This window comes from Hyperoodon ampullatus, assembly GCF_949752795.1.
Source record: "Hyperoodon ampullatus genome assembly, chromosome: 2".
In the NCBI taxonomy this organism is placed as follows: Eukaryota; Metazoa; Chordata; class Mammalia; order Artiodactyla; family Ziphiidae; genus Hyperoodon; species Hyperoodon ampullatus.
The window spans coordinates 173,337,220-173,363,063 of NC_136915.1; the positions used below are offsets into that span (position 1 = coordinate 173,337,220).

Here is a 25,844-nt window from a genome sequence, read left to right on the forward strand (position 1 = left end):
ATTGGCAGGCGGATGCTTAACCACTGAGCCACCAGGGAAGTCCAGGATACCATTTTTTAAAAGATTTTTTTTATGTAGACCATTTTTAAAGTCTTTATTGAATTTGTTACAATATTACTTCTGTTTTATGTTCTGGTTTTTTGGCCACAAGGCATGTGGGGTCTTAGCTCCCCGACTACGGATCGAACCCACATCCGCTGCATTGGAAGGCAAAGTCTTAACCACTGGACCGCCAGGGAAATCCCTGGATACCATTTTTGAGTGCCTTTTATAAATTTAATCCTGACAAAACTCCCACAAAGTAGGTATTATTATTCCTGCATTAAGGTGAGGAAACTGTGGCTCAGAGAGGTTAACAAAATTGCCCGAGGCAGTAAATAAGTGGCAAGGCTAAGTTGCAAAAATAGAGCAGTCCTGTCTGAGTCCAGTCTTCTCTCCACACAATACACTGATACCATTTTGATTGGAAAGGGGTGGTGAGTTGGTTGGTGGAAGAAACCCCAGCTGGATCCCCAGGCCCAACATAGACTTGGACAGAAAAGTACTTAAAGAATACTTGTTGAAAGCATAGATGGATGGATGGATGGATTGGGTTGAGTTGAGCTGAGTCCAGCTGAACTGAATGGAGCTAACTTGGAATTAGATAAGTCTAGTTGAATTGATTAGCAGAATAATTCCCTTGTAGTAGGCATCCACATCAGATTTCCCCCTTGGGAAAATGATGTGATCAGAGCCAACAAGGCTATGAAAAAAGAAATGTCTTTGACAGAGAAAAGGAGTAGCCTATGACTCTAACCAGGACGTGGCTAGACCTGCCCATGCAGGTCAGCACAATGTTGTATCATCATTGGTAGTTCCTGAGGGATTTCCAAGAGCAGTTGTGTCAGATCATTTCCAATCTAGCCCAAGTACTCCTTGTGACCAGAAGATGCATTTTCAAAAGCATGACCGGGGAGTGAGGGTGAATTAAGGGTGAGGTTTGTGAGATATTATCCTTGGATGCTAGAACTAGAGAGCTTTCGCCAATCTCCATAGTAACAGGCCCACCCCAGAGCAAGAGTACAAATGGAGCTCCACATACACTATGTCTAAAAAGTAAGAAGAGATAGGGCTTCCCTGGTGGCACAGTGGTTGAGAGTCCACCTGCCGATGCAGGGGACACGGGTTCATGCCCTGGTCCGGGAGGATCCCACATGCCGTGGAGCGGCTGGGCCTGTGAGCCATGGCCGCTGAGCCTGCGCGTCCGGAGCCTGTGCTCCACAACGGGAGAGGCCACAACAGTGAGAGGCCGCAAAAAATAATAATAATAAATAAAAAATAATAATAAAAATGAGGTCTGGCGGGTGGGGGGGAATCAAAACGAAACCCTGAAAGGGTAATTAACCAAGAACTCTCCTGTAACTATGGGGATGATAAGGGCTTCCTGCTGGCATGGCTCCTCACTTCTCGCAGAGGTCAGTTTTCTTTGTTCCTCTGCAGACCTCCAGGGGTCTCCGCTGGAGGAAGTTACAGGCACAGACTAAAAAGAGATACAGAAGCCCTCACCTGTCAGGTGTGCAGAAAGACCCGAGCCAGAAGTCAGCAGATGGTGCCCCCTGGGATCCCCACCTGGTTCTGTCTTTCTGCGAGCCTTTGATCCTGCCATTTTCCCCAAACAACATCGACTTCAGATTGTGTGGATTTGGTTTCACATGACAAATACAGGGAACTGATAACCTGTCCTGAATACACGTAAACTCTGAGGCTGTAAGTTTGATAGGGGAGAATATGAAATTAAAATCTGAAAATAAAAATGGTGGGTTAACATCCTTCCTCCTTGTTGGTGGTAAAGACTGAACTCCAGCTCCTGGGTCAGTGAATCTGAGAAATCACATTTGAAGACCACCCAGCACACTTTTGAGAAGCTGGAGGTTTTAAGATTGAGAAAAGAGGGTGGGTTAAGATCAGATGCCCTCCGCAATCCCACACTGCTTTTGTTTTCGCTGCTGATGCAAAAATGCGAGCAACAGTAAACTCAGCTCAGCATCCTCCAGTGTTGAAGGTAGGATGTAAATTCTGAGCGCTTTTATGAGTTAACCTGTTATGAGAGGAGCAGATGTAAACCTGATAGTCCTCAGACTGCTTTGCCAGAGACATGGTTTACTGAGTCTAATATAGAAGGTGTGGGGATAGGACCTGAAAGGACCCGAGTGGACAGCAATGTCCCAGAGGCATTGAGAAGCTGCTTTTGTTTTCCACCGAGAAGCAGGATTGCAGAGAAAGAGAGGAGGCAGGAGGGTAAGATCTGGACAAGTGGGCCTGTTTATATTTGCAAGGTCAGTGAGACAGTGACCCTAGAGGTTTTGATTTATGACCGTGTCTGTGCTTCCACCCGCATGCCTGAGATGGCGTGTGATGACACACCGTGATTGGAAAGCAGAAAGGACTGGCTGTTCAAGAAAGACCGGCAGGGAAAGAAAGGCTCTAGGATCGATATATACCTCATCATAGGATCAGGAAGCAGCAGCTAAAAAGCCTTGAGGGTGAATTGAAGAGAAACAATAAAGCAGAGTTTGATGGACTTCCTAACCAAGAGCAGAGACGGGGGCAGCTTTCTTTAAACCTGTGTTTTTCAAAATTGCAGACTGTGACCCATTAGTGTATCATAAAATCAATGGGTCGCGCCTAGCATCTGACAAAAAAAAAAAAAAAAAAAGGAAAAAAAAGTAGAATAGATAATAGCACCATCCATTGTAAAGACAGGTATAATTTTGTGAAACCTTTTAAAAATTTACACATAACTATACACATATGCTCTGAGTAAATGGTATGTCCCACTGTGAACTACAGTTGGCAAAGTTTGAAAGCCAGTTCTTTAAACCAGTTACCAGGTTGTCAAGACCTGCCCCCCTGACAGCCGATCACTTCCTTTCAGTGAATCCCTTGGAAATGAAACAGAGGCAGAGGCCCAGGAGGGGGTGTCTTTCTTGATTTGGCTTTTGCAAAAAAGGAACAGGTTTCTGAGCTTCAGTAAAAGTGACCACACAGGCAAAGTTCAGGCTCCAAGGAAGGAGAGAAGTCAGTTAAGCAAATCGATTTTTAGCAAGCTGCTTCCAGCAGGCTCCCTGAAAGAGCCAAGGCAGAAAAATTTTCACGGAAAAAGAAATATAAAAGAGAAAGGGTGTGTGGGAGGAGCCATTTTCCAAGGACACACAATGAGGACACTCAGACCTGACACTACATGCCCCATCTCCTTCTCCACTGCCACCATCAGGCACGCAGACCTCGTGAGAAGAAAGGCAAGCAGAGCACAGCTAAGGATCTTTGCTGAAGGTGGAAGGGAAAATGCTGTCAAGAGAGGTGGCCTCCCCAGATCACCAAGGTGTTCTAAAACACTGCAGAGGCTTGAAAAGTTCAGATCTGAAGCCAGAGCAAGAAATGGATTTTTGACTTGGAAAAAAATAAAGGAAAACAGAAAAACATTCTTCACACCAGAAAAAGAGAAGATAAAGAAGTCTGATCCTTTATTTGGAGAGGAAGAGAAAACTGGTCATAGCTGAGGAGGAAGAGGAGAGGGAGAGGTAGGTTTCAGACCAGCTGCATGGAAGGGCTTGGGGGGCAGAGGCTTCCTTCCTATCATGGAGGGAGGCCTGTCTGGAGGCTGGTTTGCATCACAAGCACACTGACACTTTAAACTGTGCTCATCTGGGTTACTGGGGAGGTCTGATGGAGGTTAAGTTGCCCCACTGGATAGGCGGTTTTACACTTTAATGTTAACTCATGAATTACCTCGGGAAATTTGCCTACTTGGGAGATGGATGAATCTCTAGCTGCAGGTGTTCCTCCAGAGAGAGTGACTCACAGCAGCTAGGCTTGAATTTAAGGTGTTTGAGGTCAGTGCCTAAGTCAGGCAAAAATGAAGACTTGACACCGCTATCCACTGCCTACACCCCTTTCTCAGGTTCTTAATTCACCCTAGGATGAGATTTACAGATGACGCTGGAAATGTTAAGACTCCCGGCCAGGACAGCAAACACTTCATCCCCTGACTAACTCTGGTTGATTGGCAATGGCTGTTTGTAGCACTGGGTGGACTTTTGCAAGGCCCTATCCTGGTTCCACGGAAAAGAATACAGTTATATTGCCCCAGGGCTGGGTCTAAAGTTATAGTGAGTTGAATGGTGGCCCTGCCAAAGATATGTCTCCTAGAACCTGTGAATGCAAGCTTATTTGGAAAAAGGATATTTGCAGATGTAAGTAAGTCAAGGACCTTGAGAAGAGATAATCGTGGATAGACCGTAAATCCAGTGCCAAATGTCACTTCAAAAAGAATCAAGAGGGAGGGAGACGCAAGAGGGAGGAGATATGGGAACGTATGTATGTGTATGGCTGGTTCACTTTGTTATAAAGCAGAAGCTAACACACCATTGTAAAGCAATTATACTCCAATAAAGATGTTAAAAAAAAAAAAAGACACAAGAGGAAACAGAGAAGAGATGGCCACATGAAGACAGAGGCAGAGGTTGGTGTTATGCCGTCACAAGCCAAGAAACTCCCAGAGCCAATAGAAGCTGAGACACAAGGACAGAGTCTTCCCTGGAGCCTTTGGAGGGAGGGCGTCCCTGCCAACACCTGGATCTCAGACTCTGGCCTCCAAAACTGCAAGAGAATATATTTCTATTGTTTTTAAGCCACTCAATTTGTACTAATTTGCTACCGTAGCCCTAAGAAACTAGCACTGAGTGTCTGCTGGTGGGATATTTGCTGACTCAGTGCATAATTTAATTTTAAAAAGGCTCAAGCCTTTAGCTAAAGAGATAAAACAAGAAGGATGGAATTTCAGGCACTTATTCAATACAGGGTGGATTGTTCAGACTCGGGTAATGATCAGTTGCTCAGAATACAGTATTTGCTTGGGGCAGACTTAGAGAAACATGATGTTTTAACTACAGTGTGTGGGACTCTGGTGAAATAAAAACTTCTTGATGAGTTACTGAAAAAAAATCGTGGTCAAATATCTTTCTCTGGAGGGTAAAGGGAAGAGGATCACCATTTATCAAATACCTCATATGCCTATCTATATGTTATACTGTAATCATGTATATTATATATTTTATGTAATATATATTATAAATAATATATGTTATCTTATATTGTTTTATTTCTACTACTGGGTAAATCTGGTATTCCAATTTTATGACTAACTTATGTAAGCTCTCATGGCTAGTAAGTGGGAGAGCAGAGGTGACCTGAATTTTGGCCTCAATTACACCATTTACATTCTTCCCACGTCACATCACCATACTGCCTCCTAGAAGAGAGTTTTAGTTCTCTTTTCATACCTTTAAAAAACACCACAGCTTTATCTGAGGTCTAATTGTTATACATGCAGCACATATTTAAAATATGCAGATTGGTAAGGTTTGACATAAGTATCCACCTGTGAAACCATCACCACAATCAAGACTGTGATAGCCATCATCCCCCCAGAGTTTCCTCATGTCCCTTTGTGAGACCTCCCTTTACCCCCTCCCTGCCTTGTACTCTTTAGGCAACCACTGATCTGCTTTCTGTCACTACAGAGATTCATTTGCATTTTCTAGAATTTTCTGTAAATTGAATCATATGTACTCTTTTTTGTCTGACTGCTTTCACTGAGCATAATTATTTTTAGATTCATCCATGTTGTTGTATGAATCAATAATTCATTCCTTTTTTACTGCTGAATAGTATTCCAGTGAGTAAATACACCACAGTATATTTATCCATTCACTTGTTTTTGGACATTTGGGTTGTTTCAGGCTACTACAAATAAAGCTGCTATGAACATTCATGTACAAGTCTTTGTATGGACATAGGCTTTAATTTCTTTTGGGTAAATACCTAGGAGTAGAATGACTGAATCATATAGACAGAGGTGTGTGTTCAGGGAGCTGTATGTTTAACTATTGAAGAAACTAACCGTTTATAAAATGGTTGTACCATTTTACATTCCCACCAGCAGTGGGATTGTTCCAAGTCCTCCACATTCTCACCAATGTTTGATATGGTCAGTCTTTTTAATTTTACATATTCTAATGAGTATGTATGTAATGGTACCTCAAGGTGGTTTTCATTTGCATTCCCCTAATGACAAAGACTTTTGAGCATCTTTTCTTGTGTTTATTTGCCTTCCATGTATCTTCTTTGGTGAAGTATCTGTTCAAATCTTTTGTCCATTTTTAAACTGAGTTGTTTCTTTTTTATTGGGTTTTGAGATTTTTTTTAATGTATATTTTGGGTACGAATTCTTTATCAGATATGTGATTTGCGATTTTTGTCTCCCAGCCTGTGGGTTATCTTTTCATTTTTAAAGATACTGTAGACTCAATCATCTGGGCTGGCTTAAGCCTGGTTCTGTGTAATGCAGTGGGATTGATTGGATGATGACTCAAAAGTCAATGCAACTGTTTATACCTCAGATTTTATGATGATAATTGCAGGAAGGGATAGTCCATAAAGTGTTACTGTGTGTTTGCCTTCCTTAAACATTTCTGAAAAGGGCTAGCCAATTTGGGATCAGCTTCTAAAAACCAGTTGCTAAGGAGTATACTGTACACAAACCGAGAAGGACATCAAAACGGATAGGATTCAGGAAGAGTCACTGGGAACCCAGAGAAAATTTGATCTGTATGTGGGACCATGCTTTTAGGGAGCTCAGCATGTAAGTGGGGCTTTCAGGTTGAGCCTGTTTTTGTCTAGGAAGGGGACTGGCAGCTGGAAGGGCTAAGGTCTAAATGCTGTTAGAAAGTCTCTATTAATAAATGCTTTCATTCTTTGGCAGGCTCACTTTACATGCAACTCTGACACCAGCAGAATTGGTCCTCCCTGCAGTGACCCGCCTTCCACCTTCACAGCCAGCTCTCACTCACTGCCCTCCCCAACCAATAATCTGAGCAGCTCAATCACATCAAAGTGATAGGCACTTAATAAAATGCCTATTCCCTAGGGCAGTATTCAAATTATATACCAGACTTATTTATCTAGCCTACTGTTAATTGGACAGTTTATCATGTTGTTTAAACATTCTATATTCTTTTTTTTTTTAAGAGGGGGGAAAGTGTCATCTGCTGTAGAAGCAAAAGACAAGACAAAGGCAAACAGACCCCAGGGAAATGCCCAGTTTCCACACTACTATGGGAGAGATCATCCAGCACAGGTCCAGGCCCTAGGTTCTTTGTTCTAGCCACCCCCTATTTCTTTGGTATTGTCAGAAGACAAGATTCAGTTCCTGGGTGCTGGTAGAAGAGGGAGAGTGGTTCCAGAGCTTCCTGTAAGTACTGAGTGAACAATCTGAGCTTAAAATTTTCCCTTTTTAAAATATTTAAAAATAAATCAAACTCCATCTTGTGCTGTACACAGCCCTTTTGACTCCCTGACATTGATTTGAGGAAAGAGAAGGGGTGTCAGCACTGGAAGGGCCTCGTCACTTTCTCCCATCATTTCGGTTTGGCTTCTCCCTTGGGTACTGCGCTGTTGGGCTTGGAGGCTGCAGTGGCCCCAGGGCCCGGCTGAGGAGCTGCAAAGAAGTTCCCATTGGGCATCTGGCCTGGGGGTACTTGAAAGATCCGGCTCAGGAAATTCTGGGGCTTCCCTGGTGGCGCAGTGGTTGAGAGTCCGCCTGCTGATGCAGGGGACACGGATTAGTGCCCCGGTCCGGGAAGATCCCACATGCCGCGGAGCGGCTGGGCCCGTGAGCCATGACCGCTGAGCCTGCACGTCCGGAGCCTGTGCTCCGCAATGGGAGAGGCCACAACAGTGAGAGGCCCGCGTACCGCAAAAAAAAAAAAGAAGAAATCCTGAAGGTCAGCAGGAGGGGCATCTGGAGTAGCTCCCTGCCTCTCACTGGTGCCTGTCATCTGTGAACCAAAAGAGATGTGATAGGGGACTCTGCGGGTATCTGGGGAGATTCCCACACGCTGGCATCCAGCCCACTCTGTGATGTCATACACCTTTCCATCCATCAGCGCAAAGTAGATGATCTTGAGGCCCAACATGCTTGACTCTGCCCAAGAGTCTCCTTCCTCAGCAAGATGCAGCCTATTACTACTCAGCACAGTATCTGGCACTCTCGGGTTCCCGGTACATTTCAAACCTCCTATGCTATCCCTGGCATCGGCTGCACATCCTAGTATTCATTGCTTCTCTGAGGTCATCCTGCAGCTTGGACAGAAATTCATTCACTGACCGGCTCAGCTCATTCTCTGCCATTCGCTTCATCTCATATTCCTTCCATCTTTCAGGGTTGCTGACAATGTCCCAAGCTGCCTGCAAAACCTTGATGGCCTCCTCAGCCCAGGGATGATTATTTTTGTCAGGATGAACCATCAGTTCAACATCTGATGCTGTGGCTTCAACCCCCAACACATGAAAAGGGTTTAGCTCATCCTCAGGAGCCCCAGCCATGGTCAACAGTCGAGCTGCTTCCTCTTCAGGCTGGCAGTAGTGACCACTAGCTACAGGTGCATTCCCCTGCCTATGGGTCCTCTGCTTGACCCAAGGCAACTCCAGCCAACCCTGCTGAACTATTCTTACCAGCTGCTGTCACGGCCTGCTATCTCTCAGCAGAATCAGGCACCACTGCCAGGTGGGAGAAGCCAGCCAAGAGAAGAGCCAGGTGGCTTTACCCCTCCAGCCTAACTGGTCACTCAGTCCTACCAGAAACCACCAGCCCAACTGTAGACAGCCCAACAAAAGGGCCAGAGTCAAGAGCAGCAAAGCACCCAGTAGCCTAAGAAAACGGGTGAATAGCCCTGCCCCATAGGAAAACCCTTGGCTCAGAAACTGGAACATCACCTGGGCCCCACCCGCCAGCCGCCCTGCCCAGACTCCCACCCAGACCCAAAAAAGGTCCAGATCACTGCCTTTCAGCTGCCTGCATGCATAGATGAGATGGCCACAAGTTTCCACGTACTCCCCTCTAATACCAGCAGTTCAATCAGCCACCAGAGCCTGCCTGTCCAAGGTGATGCAGTTCCTCTGCCCCCCACAATTCCAGTCCTCTGCGCTTATCTGCCCGACTCCATTTCCGACCCAGCTGATGTCGACCAGGGGACCTGGGATCTCTGCGTCCACCCTCCCGAGTATCCTCCTTGGCTGGGATGTGGTGCCGTTGTCTCCGGGCTGCAGATTTCTTTCCACTGGGCACACGTGGAAAATCACTGGGAAACTTAAGACGTTCCTCCTCATCATATTCCTCTTCCAACTCTTCGTCTTCCCCCAAAGCTGGAGAGGTACAGTGGTGGCAAAAGTTGCTAGAAGAGCTATCTCCTCCCTCAGAGTAAGGCCTTTCAGGGATTCCAGGGGTTCCCTGGCAGTTACAAGCAGGTGGAATGGACAGTAAAGAAGAGTTCCCATCCTCCTGGTACCCAGCCTTATTCTCTCTTGAGAGTGGACCAGGGTCCACTCCTGACTCTTCTGAAGATGCCTCACTCTGATCAAGGTCCTCTCCATCCCTAGGGGGTCCTGGACCCCTTGGAGGGCCATGGCTTGGATCTGACCAGTGGGCTGGATTTGGGAGCTGTGTGTACTTAGGACTAGAGTGTGCTGTGAGGCAGCGGGTACCATTAGGGGCAGGCCCAGCTGAGTCCGTGAGTCCTGAGAATGAAAGTATTTCAGGGTCCACAGAGGGTCCTAAAGTCCTGAGGGAGGCACCACCACCGTGGTGGGCTCCACACAACCCTCCTTCTCTGGGGTGCTTCTGGGCCGTGACCCCAGGGCTTCCTGAGGATTTTAGGTCACAGCTATCATGGTAAGTTCTGAGGCTGAAGAGCGGCAGTAACTCCTCTCCCCTCGAGCAGCTGGGCCAAGGGCCAGGGGGTGCTACAAGAGCAGCTCCCCCGGCTCCGCCTCCCGTTCACTCTCTCTAAACATTCTATATTCTTTTTTTTTTTTTTTTTTTTTTGCGGTACACGGGCCTCTCACTGTTGTGGCCTCTCCCGTTGCAGAGCACAGGCTCCGGACGCTCAGGCCCAGGGGCCATGGCTCATGGGCCCAGCTGCTCCGCGGCATGTGGGATCCTCCCGGACCGGGGCACGAACCCATGTCCCCTGCATTGGCAGGTGGACTCTCAACCACTGCGCCACCAGGGAAGCCCAACATTCTATATTCTTAATGACTGTTAGCTGCTAAAACATTCTAGTATTAGTACTTCTCTTCTGGTGCACATATGTACTTATTTCTGTTAGGTATGTATCATGAGTGAGCCTGCTGGGTCATAGGACAAGCACGTGTTTAGATACTATGAAATAGTTTTCCAAATGGTTATACTAATTTACACTCTTACCATCAATGAACAGGAGAGTCCTGATTGTTTCACATCCTCATTAATGTTTGCTCTTGTTGGCCTTTAAATTTTAGGCAGTCTGATGAGTATGGAGTAGTATTGAACTGTGGTAAATAGTATTAGTATCAAATAATAGTACAGTATCAAATTAAATAGTATTTAATTTGAATTTCTGTTATCCATATATTTCAATATATCCCATCCAACTTGCTCTCTTTACAGTGTCACCTTGATACTTCTTCAATAGAGTGGTGGAGCAGCCTATGCTGCCTCCTTTTGAGCTTTTGTGGTCCTTCATGTGGCTTCTAAAGCTAGGTCATGAAAATCAATGCGCTTCCATCCTGCTCTCTTGGATGAAAACTCTTGGAATTTCTATTGTATATTTTTGTTTTTAGTGATTTCTAGCTTACTTCTGCAAAGGTCAAAAAACATGTTTTGTATGATTTCAAGCATTAAAAATTTGTTGATATATGTATGGCCCAGTGCATGATCTTTTTGGTAAAAATTCCAAGTACACATGATAAGAATCTATATCCTGCAGTTGCTGGGTACATGTTCTATAAATGCCAATTAGGTTAATTTTGTTTATTGTTTTGTTTACATATCTTATATTCTTGATGATTTTGTTTTTGCCTCATTTTATCAGTTGCTGAGGTTGTGTTTTTAAAAATGTACATTTGACTAAGATTGTGAATTCTATTTTTTTCTTCAGTTCTGTCAATTTTTTGCTTTATGTATTTTGAGGCTACTTTATCAGATCATAGAAATTTAAAATGAATATATGTATTATATGGTGAATTGAACCTTAAGTTATTAGGAAACATCTCTCTTTGTCCCCAGTAATGCTTACCCTAAAGTTTTCTTTGTCTTATATCGATAAATCGCTTCACTGGCTTGCTTTCCATTAGCGTTTGAGATTATGGCAGCTGATACTTTCCAAGGTTGGCCACAGTGTATCCCCATCCCACATGCTCTGTTTACTCTGTGACCTTGATACTCCTTCAGTGGAATGGTGGAGACTATGTTGCCTCCTTTTGAACCTTTGTGGTCCTTCATGTGACTTCTGAGGCTGGATCATGAAAATCAATGCACTTCTGTCCTGTTTTCTTGGAATTTAGCTCCCAGGCTCTGAGAAAGCCCAAACTGGCCCCCACGGAGAGATCATATGGAAAGACCATGTTAGGTGTTCAGGCCAATTGCCTAGCTGAGGTCCTGACATGAGGCCAAATATATGAGGATGCCTCTATGACACCAGTCCCCAGCTGCTGAGTCACCCCCAGTCTCCAAGTCTTTCCAGCTGAGGCCCCAGGCATCTTGAAGCAAACAAGCCACACTACTGTGCCTTGTCCAGGTTCCAGATTGTGAACATAATAAAATGGTTGTTTTATGCCACTAAGTTTTGAAGTTATGAGCAATAGTAACCAGAACAGTGTAGTATAAGTTTTCTAACCTCTGTTAACCTTTGTACATCTTTTTTGTTTGTTTGTTTGTTTTTTGTTTTTTGTTTTTTGCGGTACGCAGGCCTCTCACTGTTGTGGCCTCTCGCGTAGTGGAGCACAGGCTCCGGATGTGCAAGCGCAGCGGCCATGGCTCACGGGCCCAGCCGCTCCGTGGCATGTGGGATCTTCCCAGACCAGGGCACGAACCCGTGTCCCCTGCATCGGCAGGCGGACTCCCAACCACTGTGCCACCAGGGAAGCCCTGTACATCTTTATTTTTAAGGTGTATCTCTTGTCAAAAGTGTGTAGGCTTGTAAAAAAATTGTCTGACAATTTTTTTCTTTTAATTGCAATATTTAAGTCTATTTATGCTTAATGTAATTACTTATATATTTGGGTTTAAATCTTCCATCCATCTATTTTCTTATTATTTGTTATTCTTTTTCTATATTATTTTTTCTCTCCTCTCTTGACTTCTTTTGGATTGATTATATATTTTATTATTGCATCCTCCCCTCATTAGCTGGTTGGCTATACATTCTAAATAACTTTTAACAATTATACTAGAAATTACAAATGCATCCTGAACTTCCCTCTCAAATGTAAAGTTTCAGATAATCTCTCAAGATACCTGTCATTAATCTGAGAGTGAAACATGAAGACAAGAAAGCAAAGAAATAAATTAGGATTGAAGATTATATTTATGGGAAAGAACTGTGGGTGTGGTTTCTGGCACATGGAGTAGTCTGGTCTCTGTAGATCAGAAACCAATTAAGTTTTTGAAGAGATCACATTTTCCAAGAAACCATGAGGCTTAAAAAGCCTTTAAAAAAAAAAAAGGCCTTTGGGTGGTATAAACCTTAAAACAGCCCTTGGACCCCCAAGTTTCCATAAGCAGGACAAGTCTGTAAAAGCTATACAGCCTTCAAGGAAGACACCCTCTCCAACCTCGCTTCAGATGTGGCTGTGGAGAATAACAGACAAGGAAAAAGCCTCAGGGGATGAAGCTGGAAACCCCAGAGAACAGCAGACAAAGGAATTCCACCCCAAGGGCCACATCAAAGTCACAGCTAGGAGGTCTCCCCACTTCTGGGGCAAAGACACTCAACAGCCTCATTAATTATATGGACCGATGGCTGCCATATCTCCCACTCCTCCTTTGATCCTATGGGAGTTTTGTTTTTGTTTTTGTTGTTGTTTCTTTGCAGTCATCCTGGTCAGACCAAGAGGAGCTGCATTCAGCCCTGACGGGGAGGAGGCATACCCTCCAGAGAACCCAGCCTTTGAACTTTGCAGCAGTTGGTAAATGGGATTTGAGGCTGTCTCCCTGGGGAGGCAATAAGTGTGCTCTATGAGTGGGATTAAAGGAAACACGAATATTAACTGCCTAAAGGGGTTACTGGGGCTGTGACTGCTGTGTGTTAACAAACCCACTTCTTTTCCCTGGGCTCAAGGACCTCATTTCCCGTCCTCCCTTACAAGAAAGCATGGCCTTGCTGAGGTCCAGCCAATGGAATACGAGCAGAAGCAAAATGGCTGTTTTCAGGCCTGGCCCATAAAAACCTCCCGAGAGATTCTTCGTGCACTTCCCCATTTTGTCTTGGTGCTGACGAACACAGTGACTTTAGAAGTCGGGCCTTAAAATGGAGGATCTACAAGATAGAAGGAGCCTCAGTTCCTGAATCATTGCTCAGGTACCTGTTCTGAAATGTATTTGAGTGAGAAAGAAATGTCCATTTGCTATTACAGCTGGCATTACCCTAACTACTACACGAAGCCATCGCCTACACTGAGTGGCCGCACACTACCTCTGCCTTGTCTGGGAGTGTAGAGAGGGAAGGGCTACATTTTAATCTCTCAATCCTAACAGTTTTTCTAAGTAGAACATAAGGCTCAATTTTAAAGTAAAAGTCCCCAAGCTCCATTTGGACAAAGTGCCTTGGCCCCTGGGTGATGAGCACCTGCCTTTGCTCCCATTTCACTCCAAAGGGGAAGACTGTTTGAGTCCTGAGAAACAGGAGCCAGCAAGGCCCCAGGAGACATGAGGAAAAGGAAAGTCAAGCAGAATCAGAGCTACTCTGATGTAATGTTACCTTGAGATATTCTGAGTCTTTGCTTCCCCTTTTCTAGGTAAGGAGGCATAGACTCAAGAATTAAAGTGGTTCGTCACATAAATTTAGTGACAGAGCTAAGATTAGAAGTCAGATCCCCTACTATTATTTATGGCAGAAGAAAAAGGATAGGCACATACACTACTGCTTTAGCAGGCAATTAAGCATTTCTTTGATGCCTGATATTTTTCTTAAAATTTTACACAAATTTTTCATTCTACGTCATCATATATCCTCAGTGATTTTATGTAAAAGAAACCTTAAAATTACTTGTCACAAAATAAAAAAGACCCTCCAGGAAGATGCATGTGGTTATCTACCCCTGGGCACACTGCCACTTACCCCCAGGCATGCACAAATCCCAGTTTGAAAGACACAGCTTGATCACAGATACAAAATTATCTTAGTACTAGGATCTGATGTCCTAGGGTCCTCTTCCTGTCCTGATGCGTTCTCTTATCTATGATCTATGGTCTACCCTTCCCTGGTGGTCCAGTGGTTAAGATTCCGTGCATGGGTTTGATCCCTGGTTGGGGAACTAAGAACCCACATGACACAAACAAACAAACAGAAAACAGAAAAAATAAAGCAACTATGATCTGTGGTCTACCATCTCCATTTCCAACCTCAGTCTTAGGAACTCAAGCTCTATCATCCAGGGAGAACTGCCAGACTCCTACTCATCCTTTGAGGTTCAAGCCCAGCATCATCTCCTCCAGGAAGCCTCCTATGACAATTCCAAGCTCAGGTGTTCCTTTCCCTGCCCACCCCCCACCCACCCCCACCCCCCCACTAGACCCTAGGCATGCTAATCCTAGCACTTACCATGCCATGTTGCAGTGTGTTTGTGTGCATGTTTGCTTCCTCCAGAAAATATGACACATAAAAAGTACTCAACAGTGTTTGCTGAATGAGTGAATTTAAGGTGGTGGCTGCAGGCTCCCTGGGGCCCACTTGTCATCATGCTCCCTAGCCCACCTCCGCCATGGTTGGAGGGATGCAGAACTCAGCAAGTGCACACTTACTGGCTGGGGGAGGGGCTCCGGAGGTACCGAGCCTGCACGGCTCTCATATTGGCTTCATCCTCTTCACTTGGGACTACCTGCTCCTCTTCTGGGTCCCCACTTGTTGCCATGACAGCCTGTCAGCCTCTGTAGGTTTGGCATGAAAAGGGCAGTTAGAAAACCTGATTCTGGAGGTTTTGTTGGGGGAAAGGGAGTGTCAGTGATGTCACCTCAGTGGAACTAGGAATGGGAAAGTCACCACCTGTTAATAGCCTGGTGGGGAAATCACCCATGAAGAAAAGCCAGTCAGACTTGATCCACCTACTGTTATCAGGACACCAAGATGCACACCCCGGCCGTGTGAACAGCCCACCTTGGAGTCGCAAGATTTAAGAAGCGACAACTTGGCTCCTTCCACAGATGCCAGCAAGAAAGCAGTGAGGGGAACCAGAAATTTGCCTCTCTGTCTCCCTCTCTCTCTCTTTCACACACACACACACACACACACACACACATCTTTTGTCTTTACCGGGAAGATGCCTTCTTCAGCGTCTCTAACCAAGGCCACAGGAGCCACTACCTTTGGCTCAGGCGCCATCCCACAGCCTATTAAGGAATATGAGATCCCCCAGGACCTGGTCCCAGACATGGCTGGTCCCTGAAACTCAGGGCAGAGCTGCTGCCCCTTTGTTTGTAAGTCCTGGGCTCACAGGACAAAATGAAGGGAGAAGCACACTCACCGCTGATCTGCCTGTATCTCCACACCAAGGGGCAGCCACCCAAGGGCTGAGGGACCCAGACGAAATGGCCAGAAGCTCCGATCAGTGAGAGGGACCGACCTCCCCTCTGCAGTGTTCCTTCTCTGAGGGGCAGGACAGCTGTTCACAGGAAACCCTAGCCAGCTTCTAAATTTAACCTCTGGTCCCACAGCCTGGCAGATCTCTGGGAGGAAGGAATGCAGGCTCAGGACCCAGACCTGAAAGCAGGCCCCACTTAACTCTTTCCCTACTGGCTGATTTTCTGGATGCTGACATGAGCAGCAGAGTTGGTAGAGGTTCATTCTTCATAGAGAGGCCTAAAGAAAAAGTTGATTTGGGCTCTCTCTTCATGCCTTCCAGCCTGGGGCTGCTATTCAAAGTGCTTCCTGAAGATAATCTAAAGCCAAAGATCTAGGAGAATACAATAAATTGTACTTTAACCCCATGTCAGCACAGAAGGGGTTGGAAAAAAAAATACCAGATATATGGAATGGGGAGGGTCCTCTGATAGATGTTGGGAGAGCATCATGGTGAGACTACAAGGTAGTCATTTCTCGTGACCAGGGCTCCATTTCTTTGGACAGAGATGACTCTGGATACTGAACTGGACAGCTGTGCTCGCCTTTCCCAACCCCTGCCCCACATTCACCTCCCATGGTGATGGTCAGTTGGCAGCCCCGGGTGATATAAACTTTCCATGAGCTTCTTAAACTTCAAATGTGCTCATAACCCACCCTACTCCACTCCACCAATTCCCACCATCATTACGATCAAAGCAAAGTCCAAGAACCCAATAGTTCACTCCCTCACCCCACACATTCTATAATGACCCAATTCCTCCATCCATCCATTCACCCATTTGTCTACCCATTCACAAATATCTACTGATATCTATTATGCATCAGGCTCTATACTTGATCAAAGTTAGTAAGACACACAATTACATGGTGGAACATGTGGAACATGGTGGAATTAAAATGGTGCTTCTTCCCAGCTAGGTGGAACAATGTTTGGCACAATAACAATTGGCTGAAGAAATGAATGAGCTCACAGTTTATTAGGAGGGATAAGACACAGACCAAAAATAACTCAAGCAGAAGGCAGAGTGTAGTTAGTTAGTATCCCAAGAGAGATCCAGGGTGCTGTGTGAGTTCAAAGGAGGGAGAGAGCCCTCCTGGCTGAAGAAGTCAGGGAAGGCTTCATGAAAGAACAGATAATACATGAGCTGGCCTTGAAAGCACATGTTGGATTACAACAGCAGATATGGTGGGGGGAAGGAATTCCAGAGGGGTTGGCATGGAAAAAGTTTTGGGGTAGCAAAAATTAGTTTCATATAGTGGTTAGAGCTTTGAAGAAAGAAAACAGGGTTGTGTGTGCAGAAACTTGGCAAAGCTGAGATGGGGGCTGCTTTGGATCGAGTGGTCCAGGAAGGCATCTCTGGGGAGGCACATGGCATCACCAATGGCCAAACCCCTGTCCTGGGTGTCAAATAGGGCCTCAGTGAGTGTCTGTTGAAGAATGGAAGAATGACCACCACTGAGTAACCATGGGAGTTCAATTCACCTCCAGACTTCAAGGTTCCATGGAGATGAAAGGTGGTATGAGAAAGAGGTGAGATGAAGGAGGGAGGGATGGAGAGTGGATGGGAATGGGGCAGAGGACTGAAGGGTGGCATCAGTCAGGATGAGGCTTAAGACGACAGACCCCCAGCATAGGGAAGAAGAAGGTGGGTGGGAGGTGGGGGAAAGATGGAGAGCCAACACACCTAAGAGAGGCAGCAGATAAAGAGGGGACCACATAGGAGGAGAGAGGACAGAGGGCTTCTGTCTTCTTTATACCCTTTAAACCCTTACTCACCACCCCGGAACTCACAGAGGGTGACATCTGGGTCCCTAGCCTGGTGGACTAGAAATCAGAAAACCACTTCTTAGCTATGTGACCTTGGAGAATCCATTTAACTTCTTTGAGACTTAGAAGCCTGTTTGTAAAATAGAGAATCATAGTACTCATTTCGTTCTGATCACCCAGGTCTAAGGTGGAACCCCTTCCACTGCCCCAATTTCATTATCTATGTCATTTCCCAGGTCATGCTCCCCATAACACTGGCACTCTTTAAGTAGGGTGACCAGCCATCCCAGTTTGCCTGGGATGGAGACATTCCTGGGACATAGGACCTTCTGTTTTAAAACTGGGAGAGTTCCAAGCAAACTGAGACAAAATGGTCACTGTATTTCTGACTATCTTGGTTGCTTGTATACTATCTTCCTCCCTGACCAGATTAATAGTTCTCTGGGGGTAGAGATTTCCGGTCTTCCTCATGACTGTGTCTCTAGCGTGGTGGTGAGGTAGACCAGGAAGGGAAGTAGATTAACAGATCGTATTATGCCTTGAAGTATTTCAGCAATTGTGACTAACACCCTTCTTTTATTGGCTTTGAAACCCTTCCTCTGAGATCATTTCCCTTCATATTATGAGGCGGCAACTTCCTGTCCCTTATAGGCGAAGCCCACGTGATAGTGAGAAGCTCAGGACTTTGCCCACCTGCTAGGTGGAGAGAAGGCAGGGGAGGTAACTGAGAAGGTGGAGAATGTTCCTTCTGGGGCCTTTGGTGAAGTGGGTGGAACAGTCCAGTCCCACAGGTGAGCTCACCTGTCAGTCCAGCCGAGGGGTGGGCCATGGGGACCAGACTGGGCAAAGGTAGACAGGAAGGGAGAAACCACAGGGATTGAAGTCTGGACTGGGCCAGAGGCTGTCGTAGCTTTAACCAGTCAGCCCGGACTCGTTAAAGTCAGGGGCCCACCAGCGCCAGTCTGGACTGGGCAGAGAGGACGCAAGACCATGGAGGGGAAGACGCAGCCCATGCTGTGGATGCTCTGTGCAGGTGAGTAGTGCCCAGGGGTGGGTGAGACAGGGGCTGAATGCTGAGGGTCTCCCAGAGCCCCACCAGGGAGGGCCTCCAATGACACAGTTGTATTCCTGCTGGGCAGAATGACACGTCCGTCGTTCAAAAAGCAGGTTCCAGGCCAGCACCCAGAATCAGAATGTTTTTTATTCTCATATTAGTAAATAAGATTCCAGCCCATTTCTGGAATTCATAATACTCTCAAAACTATATTTTCTTTTTATTTATTTATTTTTTTTGCTTTATAACAAATTTAATCAGGTATACATATACATATGTTCCCATATCCCCTCCCTTTTGCGTCTCCCTCCCGCCCTCCCTATCCCACCCCTCCAGGCGGTCACAAAGCACCGAGCTGATCTCCCTGTGCTATGCGGCTGCTTCCCACTAGCTATCTACCCTACGTTTGGTAGTGTATATATGTCCATGCCGCTCTTTCACTTTGTCACAGCTTACCCTTCCCCCTCCCCATATCTCAAGTCCATTCTCTAGTAGGTCTGTGTCTTTATTCCTGTCTTACCCCTATGTTCTTCATGACATTTTTTTTTCTTAAATTCCATACATATGTGTCAGCATACAGTATTTGTCTTTCTCTTTCTGACTGACTTCACTCTGTATGACAGACTCTAGGTCCATCCACCTCATTACAAATAGCTCAATTTCATTTCTTTTTATGGCTGAGTAATATTCCATTGTATATATGTGCCACATCTTCTTTACCCATTCATCCGATGATGGACACTTAGGTTGTTTCCATCTCTGGGCTACTGTAAATAGGGCTGCTATGAACATTTTGGTACATGTCTCTTTTTGAATTATGGTTTTCTCAGGGTATATGCCCAGTAGTGGGAATGCTGGGTCATATGGTAGTTCTATTTGTAGTTTTTTAAGGAACCTCCATACCGTTCTCCATAGTGGTTGTACCAATTCACATTCCCACCAGCAGTGCAAGAGTGTTCCCTTTTTTCCACACCCTCTCCAGCATTTATTGTTTCTAGATTTTTTGATGATGGCCATTCTGACTGGTGTGAGATGATATCTCATTGTAGTTTTGATTTGCATTTCTCTAATGAGTAAAGATGTTGAGCATCCTTTCATGTGTTTGTTGGCAGTCTGTATATCTTCTGTGGAGAAATGTCTATTTAGGTCTTCTGCCCATTTTTGGATTGGGTTGTTTGTTTTTTTGTTATTGAGCTGCATGAGCTGCTTATAAATTTTGGAGATTAATCCTTTGTCAGTTGCTTCATTTGCAAATATTTTCTCCCATTCTGAGGGTTGTCTTTTGGTCTTGTTTATGGTTTCCTTTGCTGTGCAAAAGCTTTTAAGTTTCATTAGGTCCCATGTGTTTATTTTTGTCTTTATTTCCATTTCTCTAGGAGGTGGGTCAAAAAGGATCTTGCTGTGATTTATGTCGTAGTGTTCTGCCTATGTTTTCCTCTAAGAGTTTGATAGTTTCTGGCCTTACATTTAGGTCTTTAATCCATTTTGAGCTTATTTTTGTGTATGGTGTTAGGGAGTGATCTAATTTCATACTTTTACATGTCCCTATCCAGTTTTCCCAGCACCACTTATTGAAGAGGCTGTCCTTTCTCCACTGTACATTCCTGCCTCCTTTATCAAAGATAAGGTGACCATATGTCCGTGGGTTTATCTCTGGGCTTTCTATCCTGTTCCATTGATCTATCTTTCTGTTTTTGTGCCAGTACCATACTGTCTTGATTACTGTAGCTTTATAGTATTGTCTGAAGTCAGGGAGCCTGATTCCTCCAGCTCCGTTTTTCGTTCTCAAGATTGCTTTGGCTATTCGGGGTCTTTTGTGTTTCCATACAAATTGTGAAATTTTTTGTTCTAGTTCTGTGAAAAATGTCAGTGGTAGTTTGATAGGGATTGCATTGAATCTGTAGATTGCTTTGGGTAGTAGAGTCATTTTCACAATGTTGATTCTTCCAATCCAAGAACATGGTACATCTCTCCATCTATTTGTATCATCTTTAATTTCTTTCATCAGTGTCTTATAATTTTCTGCATACAGGTCTTCAAAACTATATTTTCTGATCCCAAATCAGATCATCAGATCAGACGTAAGATCTGACAATTGGGACAAAAATATTTAAAATCGGGATTGTCCCAGAAAAACCAGGATGTGTGGATCCAGGATTTGTGTTCACTACCTGAGATTTTAATCATCGCCTTAAAACCAGAGAAAGAGGCAATGGTGAGAGTGATAACATCTGTTATCACATATAGGAAAACTGAGGCAGGGAAAGGCTGCCACTTACCCAATATCATTTACAGAGCAAGAGAAGACTCAAACCCTTCGGAAAACAGCCAGTTAGAAATAGAACGACCCTTTCCAAAGGCCAAAGCCCTTTAGTTCTCTTGATACTCTGGTCACTGCACACTCAAAACATGGGGAAACCCCATGGAAACCCCACAAAATGAAAACCAGACATTCGCTGATATAATGGTAGACTCCAAATCAAGTGCTAAATAGCAAAGTCATTGTGTGAGGACCCACAGAGTGCTAAGGGTTAGGGTGAAGGTCTTGTCGTTAGAGTCCTGGGCACCGACGGGAAGTAGAATGAGCAAGGAAGTTGAGAGATGGGGGTTGGGGGGATTTTAGGATTATCTTTAATTCAGTGTATTTGAACATGCTGAGAATCTCATCAGCTTGCAATTTATTTATTTATTTTAAAATTCAGCCACATTTTAAATCTAAACATATTATTTCTCATTGAATGAAGGATTCTTTAAATTCTGTAGTGCTTTACAACTGGCAAAACTTCACACACATGATTTCATATAATCCCATAATAACCCTTTTTTTCCTCCTACTCCAATCTTACCCCTCCCCTCTTCCTTCTCCCCACTGGTAGCCACTAGTTTGTCCTCTATGGCTATGCGTCTGCTTCGTTTTTGTTTTATTCACTAGTTCGTTGTATTTTTTAGATTCCACGTGTAAGTGTAAGTGATATGATACAGTACTTGTTTTTCTCTGTGTCAGCTTGCAATTAGAAATTGTTGTGGGCTTCAGGGATCTGGCAACACTGAGGCATGTCGAATCCAAGTTCGTGTGCCCCATGCACAGTGAAGCCAAACAAACCGAAATGTCGGGGTTTGGAGCAGAGAAAGTTTTATCGCAAGGGCAATGCAAAGAGAACAGGTGGCTTAGGCTCAAAAGAACCAAACTCCCCAGTAGGTTTCAGGGAAGCATTTTTAAAGGCAAGGCGAGGGAGGGGAGTCACAGGGTATGTGAACAGCTGGTGCACATTTCTCTGATTGGTTGATGGTGAGGTAACAGGATGGTGTCACAGGGGTTAACATCACCGATCCTCAGGCTCCAATAGGTCTGGGAGCTGCATACTCATGGTCATCCAGTACTTAACTTCTTCCATTTCCTGGGGGTTTGAGCAACGGTAAAACAACTCAGGAAATGTGCAGCAGATACTGCTATCTAGGTACTTCAGGGAAGAGCTAAACATTCTGTGGCTGCAGTATGGCTGATTTACTATTTAAATTCTTACCACTTCTCCTGGCCCAACTGCTATTTTTGCATTAATTCTTGATCCAGACTTTTGTGACTCAGGGGAGGTGTGGGAGATGAAAGCTTTTCTACAAACAAGAGACAGGCAGAGGACATGGGGAGAGGAGTCTGTCCTGGGAAGTCCTCATGGAATCCTGCTTGGTTACAGGAAGAGGTGAAGAGTTCTACCAGGAAACTTGGGAGCCCCAAGGCCTGGAAGGCAGAATGGAGGAGGGTCTGAGTTAGAGCTCACTTTTCAGCTCCTACAGGCAAGCCCCAGGCGAGCTGGGCTGCCAGCCCAGGGTGGTTCTCCTAGGCCCCCAGGCTCCACCTCCTTCCCCATCTCTCAAAACACGACCTTGGAGCTCTTGGCTGGAGAATAGCCCAGTGCTGGGGAAGGGTTGGGTCAAACTCAAAGGCCCTGCCAGGAGGCCCATCTAACTGGGGCAGAGGGGCCCTCGTCATCAGGTTAGAGGGCATACTTGGTTCATTCCTTCATCCAAACAGCTCTTTACTGAGCACATAGTTTGTGTAGGTACCACAGGAGTGAGGGGTCTGGAATGATTGCAGTCATGAGGGACCTGTCTCAGCCATCAGATTCAGACCGGAAGGATGTGCTTCAAGCCCAGAGGGTAGGAGGCTGAAAGGAAATGTCCACCCTTTCTGGGCTGGGCCAGTGACCTCTGATCCTCTTCTATAGGGCCTAGAAGTCTCCCCCATGCCCCGCCTCCTCCCCTACCCCAGTACACACCCTCGCATCTGTAGTCTGGCTGCAACCCAAAACCCATGCATGAATCAAAAGAGGGGATTTGGGCTTGGGAAAAAAACAGAACAAAACAAAACGCGCACCCAGCTTAGGTTGAAATGTGGACTTAACTGTGAACTGCCTGGAGCAGTCCATTTCACCTTTTCCTGTGAGAAGGCATGTGACCCCTGGGTGAACTCATCCAGCTCAACCAGTTCTTGGGTTTGTGTTCAGACACACGGATAAAGTGTGTCTTCTTCCCCCACCCCATTCCCTCCACCCTCTCAGGCTGCCCTGCCTGGACCATGGGCTCATTACCTTTGCCTCCATACTTTACACTAAGGGGAAGGGGCTGGAGCAGTGGGGCCGGGGATGCTGGGCTTGGGGGCTAGCTCCGGGCATGTGTTTGCCAAGTGGAAATGTTTGGGGGTGAAATAGCCATTGCTATGTACAAGTGAGCAATGAAGGCCTTCAAAGGTCAGATGTAAATGCAGCTGGGTGGCCCTCCCCACCGTGGCTCGGGAGAGGATGCCATGGTAAGAGCAGGGAAATTAGGGAGGGCTTCCTGGAGGAGGTGGAGTTTAAGTTGGGTTCCAGAAGTCGTACTGGCTTTCCCCCTACTTCCGTTCTTCATCTGAACTTGCCCAGTAACAACTTAAATTTTGCTGATGTCCAGGGCAGAGTAACATAAAAAAGTTGATGAAAATAGACCCCAGGACTCATCGGATTTTGGGGAGTCAGAATATATATAAATATTTATATATATATATATATATATTTTTTGCGCTACGCGGGCCTCTCATTGAATGTGTCATTGAATGTGTACCACTTGTTACCATGGTGGTTTTACATTTGCCTCTGTGATTATGTATTTATTATCATTTGACTCACGCAGAGGATCAGACACCATGAACACAGGAACTGTGTCTGTCTCTGCTTGCCATTTTGTCCCCAGAGTCTGTCAGAGTCCCTGGAACAGGGGCATCCAGCAGCCATTTGCTGGGTGGGTGTTAATGAATGAGTACCTACCCTTTTGATCCTCACCAGGCAGCAAAGCTGGTTTACTCTCAGCGTCTCTTATCCTGTCTCTCTTCCCTTCCTTCTTACTCTCTCCTGCTTCTCTCCAAGCCTCAATTTCCTAATTGCATTTGTTTCTATCAACATTACCCATCGTTTCTAGGGATGGGTGGATGAGAGGGGCTAATTAAGGAAATGGATTTGCCCTGCATGTTAAAGGAAGAGAGTCACTTCACTGTGTCTTCCCTCCCTCCCAGAGGGCACTTGTGTTTTAGCAGGGGCTTCAGCGCCTTCACTCAGCAGTGGGCATTTCAGTATTGAGACAGCCAGTGGAGAACATATTTGACTTGGAGGTAAAGTTTAGTTGCTCCTCAAACGACCCCACCTTGGCAGCACTCAGGTTTTTTGTTTTTTTGTTTTTGGCGGTACGCGGGCCTCTCACCGCTGTGGCCTCTCCAGTTGCGGAGCACAGGCTCTGGACGCGCAGGCTCAGCGGCCATGGCTCATGGGCCCAGCCGCTCCGCGGCATGTGGGATCATCCCAGACCGGGGCACGAACCTGTGTCCCCTGCATCGGCAGGCGGACTCTCAACCACTGCGCCACCAGGGAAGCCCAGCACTCAGGTTTTGTCTCCATGTCCTCCCTGCCTGCTGGGCTTGTCTCTGTTCCCAGATCATTCTGTCCCTGGAGCAGCCCTCTCTGCTCAGGGCACCAACTCCTTATCATTTGCTCTCAACTCTTAATTAGGCTCTATTAGGATGCTGGCTGACAGTGATGCTGGCTAACTGCTTCCTAGGCAGGGACTGTGTCATGAACCACTCAATCAATAAAGTCTTATTAGCACCCAGCTCTGTGTACATACCTTGGGGTGGGAACTAGCAAGCGATGGGTACAAGACAAGTCTGAGACACAAACCCTGATGGAAGGAGCTGCCATATGATGAGGAGAGACGGCCCGCACACATAGACCCACACTGACATGAGAATGACATGTGCGTGGGGTACATGCTCCCTGAAGCGCGTCAGCGAAGCCAGTAAGAGCTGGGATGGTCCAGGTGGATTCCTGGAGGAGGTGGGGCATGAAGATGCCTCTGATCATTTTCCCAGGGCCTTGTACTAAACTAGGGCCTTAGGAAATATTCATTAAATTGACCGGAATTCATAGATTCCTAAAGATCCATGTTGAACAAAGAGTTCCTCAAACATCCATGGAGTTCTAACCCCCTCCCCACCTCTCCATCCCTCCTCCCCCATCTGCCAGTCTGAGAGCCTCCAGGAGTCATTCCCACCTTGTGGGGGGCAGGACAAACCAACATGCACGTGCGTGTGTGAGCTGCACCCCTTTCCCTAGAGACCAGCGCTTTCTCAATGTCAGAGCATGTATCTAGTGCTGGGGTGTGAGGGGCCCCTTCTGGCCTCGGGCACCTCCTCTCTAACTAAGGATGTGGTTTCTCTGAGCAAATGGATTTTGCCAAGTGGAGGCATTCCTGCCAGTTTCCCAAGGGTTCCCATAATGTGCTGTGTCCGCCTAAAGCCGCCCGTCCATCGAGCATTTCATTATTCTCCTTGGATGTATTGCTTTCTGGTTAGCTCTCAAGAGACACTTTATTATCTTCTTAACAAGGCTTAATTATTTACAAGCAATCCTGGAGGCTTCAAGCTGTCTCTTCACACCCCACCCACTTAGGGAGGTTAAATGACCTTTCCCATTTCCATCTGGGGCCACTTGCAGACTTGGCATCCCCTCTCTGGGCTCCTTTTCTTCTTTATTTAATTTTTTTTGACATTTTCTAGCAATGTGTAAGGTAAGTTCTTCAACCAAGTTTCTCTGGCTGCAAATCCTACCCATCTTTTAAACTTAAGTTCTCTAGAACTCATTCAGTTTGCTGTCCAGGAGCACTTATTTGAGCATCTCCTAAGTGTTAGGCGGTTTTTTGAGCCCTGAGGATATGAAAAGGAAGGAAAAACAGTGTAGCAGAGGAGAAGGATGTGACAGTATAGAATGCTGGCATAGTTCTTACTTATGTGCCAGGATGAAGGTTG

General features: G+C 45.7%; 2 protein-coding genes and 1 pseudogene across 3 annotated transcripts in view; 1 reads left to right on the forward strand and 2 right to left on the reverse strand.

The window, feature by feature from the left end:
- Positions 1–14,991, reverse strand: part of STYXL2 (serine/threonine/tyrosine interacting like 2) — a gene marked incomplete at its 3' end in the record, with an annotated part of 31,353 nt that extends 16,362 nt beyond the window's left edge. Inside the window, exon 1 of the mRNA XM_079698661.1 lies at positions 14,879–14,991. Coding sequence (XP_079554787.1) covers positions 14,879–14,988 — 110 coding nt within the window. The 5' untranslated portion in view covers positions 14,989–14,991. The remainder of the gene's footprint in view (positions 1–14,878) is intronic.
- Positions 7,458–14,686, reverse strand: LOC307048744 (dnaJ homolog subfamily C member 14-like; annotated as a pseudogene). The gene is made up of 3 exons: positions 14,679–14,686; positions 7,818–9,818; positions 7,458–7,601 (listed from the first exon to the last, which is right to left on the reverse strand). The product of its transcript is annotated as a dnaJ homolog subfamily C member 14-like (transcript).
- A 3,462-nt stretch (positions 14,992–18,453) lies between the features above and the next one.
- The window catches only part of GPA33 (glycoprotein A33), a gene marked incomplete at both ends in the record, with an annotated part of 35,776 nt that continues 28,385 nt past the window's right edge, over positions 18,454–25,844 (forward strand). Inside the window, one exon of the mRNA XM_079697663.1 lies at positions 18,454–18,496. Within this exon, the coding sequence (XP_079553789.1) occupies positions 18,454–18,496 (43 nt within the window). The remainder of the gene's footprint in view (positions 18,497–25,844) is intronic.